We start from the raw sequence: 8225 nt of genomic DNA, 5'->3' as shown, positions 1-8225 counted from the left end.
CAAGTTGTAAGAAGTCCATGTTTGAATCTTACCCCTATGATATATACCCTCAAAGTCAATATATTGAAGAGACATACAGTATTTACTTAATTAGATTAATCATAATAATATGATATATATTAGTCTACAATAAAATGCTTAATTATTTCAACATTCTTAATTATTTTTATCCTCAAAATAAAGATTTGTAAATAAAAAATTATGTACCCACGTTTAAGTTAATGGAAATATAAAATAAGAAAAATTCAAAATTAACTTTCTCATGTTCTACCAATGAATTGAATTGATTGATTTAATTAAATATTTTAAATATTAAAATATGCATTTTATTTAATAATATAACATTTAATATAAAATTAAAGGATGTTAATAGAGTATAAAACAAAATAAATGGCCCATTTATAATTTTATTTCGTTTTCAATGAATTAATGCACCCATTCAATAATTTTTTTTATTTTTTTATATCAAATTAAATCAAATGATTCATTACAATTATCATATATATATATATATATATGGTGTTGGGCTACAAATCCTCCTCAATCACGGCTGGTAGAAAACAGCCTTAAACATGAAGCTCGAAGTTGAAGTAATATGCAAAGAGATGATCAAACCATCTTCTCCAACTCCTCAACAACTTCGTCATTACCAACTCTCCTTACTCGATCAACAAATAAATTCAGTTTATAACCATCTGGTCTTGTTCTACCCCACTAAAACCAATGTCCAAACCCACAACATTAACATCCTCGATCTTCACCACTTTAAGCTGTCCGTATCCCAAGCCTTGACCCACTTCTATCCCCTAGCGGGACGCATTAAAGGCAACTCCTTCGTCGACTGCAACGACGAGGGTATTCCCTTTAATGAAGCCCATGTCAAGTGCCAACTTTCAGATCTTTTACACGATCCAGTCCCTGATGAGCTCAATAAGTTGTACCCGTTTCCTCTCGATGATGCTAAGGTATTGCCCATGGGAATCCAACTCAACACCTTCGATTGTGGTGGAATCGGGATTGCTTTGTGTATTTCTCACAAGATCGGCGACGCCTTGTCGTATTTTACGTTTCTGAATACTTGGGCAACCATTGCTCGTGGGGATACGAAGAACGTGGTTTTGCCTGAGTTCGTATCAGCCAAGCTTTTTCCTCCGCGGAACATATCCCTGCCAGAACCAGCGTTGGATACAAGTGAAAAGAACATAGCGACGAAAAGGGTGGTGTTTAGTGCATCTAAAATAAAGGAAATCAGAGCGAAATACGCTGCTGATCATGAAAGACGCCCTTCGCGTGTTGAGGCTTTGTCAGCTTACATATGGAGTCGTTTCATTGCTTCCACTAAGAAAAAACCAAGCCCTAATGTGATGATTCACACAGTTAATTTACGTACAAAATTTGAGCCGCCGCTATCAGCTCAGTCTTTTGGGAACATTTTTCGTGTTGCCATAACAGTTCCTTCCATGGACGATGGGTCTAATCTTGTTAGCCAAATAAGGAACTCCATTAGAAAAATCGACAACGATTACGTAACGAAACTTCAGGCTGTTGATGAGGATTTATTCGAGCCAACGAACCAAGGGGATGGAAAGGGAGAGACGACCCCATTTATTTTCACTAGTTTATGCAGGTTTCCACTATACGAAGCTGATTTTGGTTGGGGAAAACCAGTATGGGTCAGTTCTGCAAGGTTGAGCGCAAAGAATCTGGTTGTTTTCATGGATACTGCAACTGGTGATGGCATAGAAGCTTGGATTAATCTGAAGGAGGAAGACATGGCTGAATTTGGAAGTGATGAAGAATTGCTTGCAACACTTAAAAGCTGTTGAAATTAAGATAATTCCCCATTAAAAGAGAACTGCCATACAAGATAAATTTACTCATGTTTGAGAGGTTTCTCTGTATTATATGAAAGACAATAATATGAATAAAGCACTGTTTTGGTTTGGGTCGATAGTTTTAGTAGTCAAAGTTTTAGGTTGTTGTTCGTATAATCAGATTTGCATTTGTTAATTATTAGGGTACATTTGGATTTGGATGAGCAATAGATTGGTTTTAGTGAAATCGAAGGAGTGGTTATGTGTTTAATTATGGTAATAATAAGATGAAAATAGTCATAGATTCGTATAAGTTATATTTCATTTTTGGAAAAAGAATTTTAAATTGAAACCTTTTTGAACTTAAATGCATGGACAATAGTGAGATATGGAAAATATCACTAAAAGAATAATATTAAAATAAGTGTATATAATCAAGTCATTAAAATCATACTTATATTAAAGAATAATTTATTAAAAATTATATATATTCATATTTATTAATAGTATATATTAAAAATATTGAATATTAAATAATAAATAAAATCATATTTATGTTAAAAATAAATAATAAAAATAATAATAGAATTAAGAAATGAAAGAGGTAAAAGGGAATTACCCCTCCACTGGATTTTCAGTTTAAGCCTTGGTCAAAATCTTTAGGCTGATTGGAAATCTTGAGCCTCAGTCAAAAAGAAGCCAAAAGATTATTATGAGAGAAAATTCCTAAGTTAATATATGGAGATTAGTCTTTTTGCCCATTAAAATATTCAACGCTCTATGATTACGATGCCCTTTTATAAAGAAAATACAAAACAAACTAACGTACGTCTTGTCCTTGATATCACTTTCTATCTTTAATCTATCTTTACCTATATAATTTATATAATTATATCCTGTTCTCACTAGCGATAAGCTCATCATGAATGTATATAGAGCATTTCATTGAGATTAATCAATTAAATGGGACTCATTCGACACATTTGAACTAGCCTGATTCGTGAAACATGTAGAGAAATTTATCTACTTAAAGCCTTGGTGGTTAAGTGAAACACTTAAAGAAAACTAGGGTTACTATGACAAATATGGAAAGTAAACTTAGAAGATTTGTGATATTAAAAGATTTAAATTTTTAATCTTAGGGGATCTTGTAAATCCTTTAAGAAACCCAATTTGTAGATTGGTTTTGATCTCTACCATCAATGTAAATTAAGTTATACCGTTAGATCTAGGAGAGCTTCGTTATAAATAGAGGTCTTCCCCCTCATTTGTAATGATCTTAATCATTCCATTCACACCATTCATATTTATTGAATATATTTAAGAGCATTTACTCAAATATCTTGTGTGCATTGCTTTCTCGTGAGTTTTTTTTTCAATTCATGCTTCTTTGTCTTTTGTGTGTGTTTCTACTTTATTTCAATGTCTTGGAGAGTTTCCTTTTTGAATTCTCACTTTCAAAAGTAAAGTTGACTTAGGCAAATTTAAAGCTAAAGAATCACTTAAGACCGCACGGTTTGCAAGACTAAAGTTCTAGCCCCGTGTCAGTTGGTATCATAGCTAAGATTCAAAGGAGTCGGTTGAAATGAGGAAAGGAGTATATGAGCAGATTGAGCCTATGGAGACCCATGGGAGGGGCAGGAAAGCTAGCAGATCGAGGGACATTTTGTTGGCTTTGGAACGTCGAATGGTTGATTTGGAGGAAGCTATGGGTGATGTGAGGGAAACACTTGAGGGCAGTTAAGGGACACACCGATGAGTTGTACTCGATGAGAGAGCAGGTCAAGAAATATGTGGTGGAAGCTCTTAGTTCCAATTAGGTGCAATGAAAGGGGCCCTCAATATTGCTATAGAAGACAAGATGAAGAGGAATGATGCTCTGAAAGTAATGGTCATGACTTTGAAAGAGCAAATTGTAGCTTACTGTCTACAAGGTTGCTTTGGGTAATGAGATGTTGGCTTTAGAACTGAAACAATGTAAAATAGATGTTCTCAAATAAAAAAAAATTTAAGGGACAAGGTTCGCAAGGGATGTGGACAATCTTCTCTACGGGATGGAATAGTACTTTCTTGCGATGGGCATCTTCTCTAATTTATTCTACTTATGTTGCTCTTTTATGGTGGCAGTTGACGGCCTATAAACATGATGGACATCTTCTCTAATTTAAGGTGGTGATGTGGTTTTTACAAATGCATGTGTTCACAAGATTTGAAACTTCAAGGTTTATCATCAGTGATGAAGGGTCCCACTTTGTGAAAAACTCTTAAACTTTCTTTGCTGTTATTGCTTGGCAATGGCCTAGAAGTTGGATCTCATATATATCAAGTGTCCGGAAGTTGGTTATTGTACATGATATAATTCACTGTTTTTCTCTTAAATGAGTGAAAATCCTTGTGTTTTGAACCACGGATTTGGCTTCTGGACAGAGAGCATTGAGACAACCTTGAAGTTAATTATACCTGTGGCTCATTCTTTTTATGATGTGAATTATATTACCATTATAAGCATTGCACAATTTGATGATAATGAATTTTAATTTCCTTTATAGCTCGTCAAAGTTGCTAAGGCATTATCGAAGTTGGAATTTTATTGGTTATAAATTTCATAAGCCTTACCCCTCTATTTCTAATATATATTTGGCTAGCCAAAATGCAATATGAAAACAATATATGTGTTTCGCTAAGAGTGTTGGTGCAGTATATCACAAAAGAAGCTAATGATATGATTTTGGCATGTGACAATTTTAACACCATTATGTCAGTTGTTGATTGAAGGTCACTTAATCTATAATAACATGAAAGATTTCATAAGGTACAAGATATCATCCAATGTTGAAGAGCTGTTGGGTTTATTCCTGAAGATATTGCCACATACACAAGCCACCACGTAGGCACCATTTATATCCAAGCCATCAAGGCTTCCCTTTCAAGGCCGCTTTGCTTATAATGTTATATTATCCTTTGGATTTCCTTGCAAAACTTCTTTTTCTAGGTTCGCTAGGCGACTTCGCTTACATGATTATTTTACTTTCCTGGTTCGCATGTTGTTCAACTTTCTAGCCTCAACATCTTTTCAGCTTACCTTTTCAAGTTTTGCTATAGTAACCCAATTGCAAACAAGTTTCTTAATAAATTTTCACAATTATAATTTTAGCCCTCAATATTTACAATTTTTTTGTTAATTTGACCCTTATTTCTTAATCTAAATTTGAATACAATATTTTAAAAAAAGGTTAAATTTGCTTATAAACCTTATAAAAAGAGTCGAATTTGACAATTTAATCTTTTAAAAAAGAATCATATTACTATTTTTTTAACAAAAAAACGACTAAAACGCTAAAATTTTAAATATAGAAGTCTACTTGACAACGTACTAGTACTTTATTTTTTTATTATATATTTTTATTAACTTAGTAAAACTTTGTTTAATATTTTTTTTATATTTTTTTATTATTTGTTAATGTTCATATAAGATAAATAGTACCATGTTAGCATTAAATATACATGAACCGTCATACGAGTTGCCACACTAAAATTCATAAAAAAAAGTTTTAATCAATATTTCATTTAAAAAATAATAATTTGATTTTTTTAAAAAATTAATAGCAAAATTTAGCTAAAAATAATAATATCAAATTTATAAAAAATCAATCTCATCTTGCATCACCGGCTTCTGTTTGTCGATAGCAGCTTCGGCGGCTTGCTACTTTCCCAATCCTTCCATAGCCCTGTCCACCTTAGGAAGGGCCTTACCTTCAAGTGGGCCATTAAAGTCCAACAGATTGCTAGTCTCCTTTAAATTCTTGTTGGACACGTCATTCCCAAACTGAGTACCATCTACCAACTTATTAGTCAAAACAGGCCCAACAGGAGACCCACTAGCAGTACCGTTTGGTCTCAGTAGGCCAGCAATATTTTTAAAGCCCAATTCGTTAGGTGAGCCTTTGTCCACCATTTTTCTTACCAGTTGACCGTTGCTTTGACTGTGGCTGGATTTTTGTGTCTTGTATTTCTAAATGTTTTTTTCCTTATCATTTTGTTTTTAATGCACTCGGTTATGCTTTGGGACTGTTTTGGTAATAAATAAAGTCCAACCATTTTCCCTCAAAAAAAAGGAGAAAAGAGAAAAGGTTACTTTTGTTTATTATTTTTTTCCAGAAAAATGACAATAAATGAAGCCATTAGTATAGCTCTCCAAATGACCGTTACACAATAAGTCAATAACTGAGACCATTAAAATTCCTACTATTTTCAAAATAAAATAATACAAAAATATCTCTTAGGTCTCTTTCTGTATGGTAACCGGCAAGAGAAGAAGCAATAAATGAAACCATTAAAATTCTTAAAACTGTTTTCAAAATATAAAAACTCTATACAGACTAAAGAATCCTAGTATTTTCCCGACCCAGTTGATGATGTAACCAATTGAAAGACCAGCACAACTTCATGATCAAGTTGAAGAAGTAATAAATGAAACCATTAATATTCTTAAACTATTTTCAAAATAAAATAATATAAAAAACTCTCAGGTTTTTTTTACTCGTTTATTTTTTGCTGGTTTTCCCTTCTTCCTTCTTTGTTAATCCAATCTCTTTTGCTTTCTTTCTTCTGTCTTCCTTCCCTTCTTTTCCTTTCAAAACAAACCTTAGCCACTTCCTCCGCATCTACACATTCCTCTGTCTTCAATCCATAGCACTCTATTTATTCGCCAACTCCTTCTCTCTCTGTCTCTTCTCAATTTCTTCCTCAATATTTTTTAGTTTTAGGTCAGAAAAAGCCAAACACACACACATCCTCACTTTACAGCAGGAATAGGGTTTTTATGAGAGGGAGAAACCCTTGAGACCTTTCTGTTGACCAAGTGATGTGGAGCTTGCAATTTGCTGCTCAAGTTCAGGACGTACGACGTGGAGATTTTTGGAGCAGTTCTCCTGGCGGTTCTCCTTCCCAACCCGCAAACCTCCCCGTTGCCTTCCATTAGCGATAATTTTCAGGTATTTCGATCTATAGAATTTTTTTATCAAGCTGTTAAACTCATTTGTTGCAATGATTTAGAGTCTGCCATTGGGAATTTGAAATCTGTGACTTGTTTTTAACAATTGAAACTACTGAGTTTTTTGGTGATACCATTATTGTTTTCCCTATTATTTTTCGAGTAAAAGCACATAGAAATATGATACTTGGATTCGGATGAGGGCGGAATCTATAATTTTTTAGTCTACTGTGTTCTATTTTTTCTGTTTTTTGTTTCCCTCTATTTTTAACATTTGATTTTAGATATGTATCTTTACTTACCATTTATCTTTTTGCTTTTTCATCTATGTTATGCGGTGTGAGTGCTTAGCTTGATGGGTTCAGGGGTTATCGGTTCGGATTTGTGTTCCTATCGCTGAAATGATGTTACCTATTCTTTTCCGTAAGAGAGTGCTTCTAATAATTATTCAATAACAAATTAGAGGGCATTATAACATGCTTGGTCTCAAGAAATTCCATTTGATCTACTTTTCTATGTTTTAACTGTTGGCCTTTAACAGTTTTTCACTTTGGACAGCCAGGATATGTTGTTCTTTAGGGTTGCAAGAATGGTCATGATGAGAATCGAATTCATAGCAATTGTTTCATTTTCATATGTATATCTTAATGGTTTAATCCGTAATTCACAAGTAAGTAGAGTTTCTTTTGGGTTGAAATGGTTGCTCAACAAACATGAAGTGAAGCATAAGATTGTCAGACCGTAATGGTCATGATGAGAATCGAATTCATAGCAATTGTTTCATTTTCATATGTATATCTTCATGGTTTAATCCGTAATTCACAAGTAAGTAGAGTTTCTTTTGGGTTGAAATGGTTGCTCAACAAACATGAAGTGAAGCATAAGATTGTCACAACCTAATGGTCATGATGAGAATCGAATTCATAGCAATTGTTTCATTTTCATATGTATATCTTCATGGTTTAATCCGTAATTCACAAGTAAGTAGAGTTTCTTTTGGGTTGAAATGGTTGCTCAACAAACATGAAGTGAAGCATAAGATTGTCACAACTTACCATCCACAGACAAATAGGCAAGTTGAATTGGCAAATAAGGAGATAAAAGGTATACTCAAGAAGGTAATCCATCCAAACCGGTGAGATTAATCCGAAAGATTGGATAATGCTTTGTGCGCCTATCGGACAACATTCAAAACACTTTTAGGAATGTCTCCCTATCGGTTAGTTTTTGGGAAAGTCTGTTATTTGCCTTTGGAGTTAGAACATAGAGTTTACTAGGCTCTCAAGCAACTTAATTTGGATCTCAAGCTTGTTGGAGAGAAATGAATGCTTCAACTCAATGAATTAGAAAATTTTCAAATGTTTTCGTATGAAAATGCCAAGTTGTGTAAAGAGAAATTAAAAATATGACATGACAAA

At 33.5% G+C, this 8225-nt stretch overlaps 1 protein-coding gene and 2 long non-coding RNA genes across 3 annotated transcripts; 2 read left to right on the top strand and 1 right to left on the bottom strand.

Annotated features, from left to right (window-relative positions):
• The first annotated feature begins 572 nt into the window (after positions 1–572).
• On the top strand, positions 573–1826 carry LOC107886502 (stemmadenine O-acetyltransferase). Its single transcript, XM_016810479.2, has one exon. It carries the CDS (start codon positions 573–575, stop codon positions 1824–1826), a length of 1254 nt encoding a protein of 417 aa, XP_016665968.1.
• Positions 1827–6110: 4284 nt separating this feature from the next.
• On the top strand, positions 6111–7596 carry LOC107886503 (uncharacterized). Its single transcript, XR_001680781.2, has 2 exons — positions 6111–6808; positions 7159–7596. It is a non-coding gene; the product is annotated as an uncharacterized lncRNA (long non-coding RNA).
• On the bottom strand, positions 7363–7920 carry LOC107886504 (uncharacterized). The gene is made up of 2 exons (XR_001680782.2): positions 7859–7920; positions 7363–7703 (listed from the first exon to the last, which is right to left on the bottom strand). It is a non-coding gene; the product is annotated as an uncharacterized lncRNA (long non-coding RNA).
• Positions 7921–8225: the final 305 nt, after the last annotated feature.

The sequence above is a fragment of the Gossypium hirsutum genome, chromosome A03 (genome assembly GCF_007990345.1).
Source record: "Gossypium hirsutum isolate 1008001.06 chromosome A03, Gossypium_hirsutum_v2.1, whole genome shotgun sequence".
NCBI lineage: Eukaryota > Viridiplantae > Streptophyta > Magnoliopsida > Malvales > Malvaceae > Gossypium > Gossypium hirsutum.
This window is presented reverse-complemented; position numbering and strand designations above follow the sequence as displayed.

Excerpts from the sequence above, each read along its gene's own strand:
- LOC107886502 (XM_016810479.2), top strand. The coding sequence starts at position 573 with ATGAAGCTCGAAGTTGAAGTAATATGCAAAGAGATGATCAAACCATCT.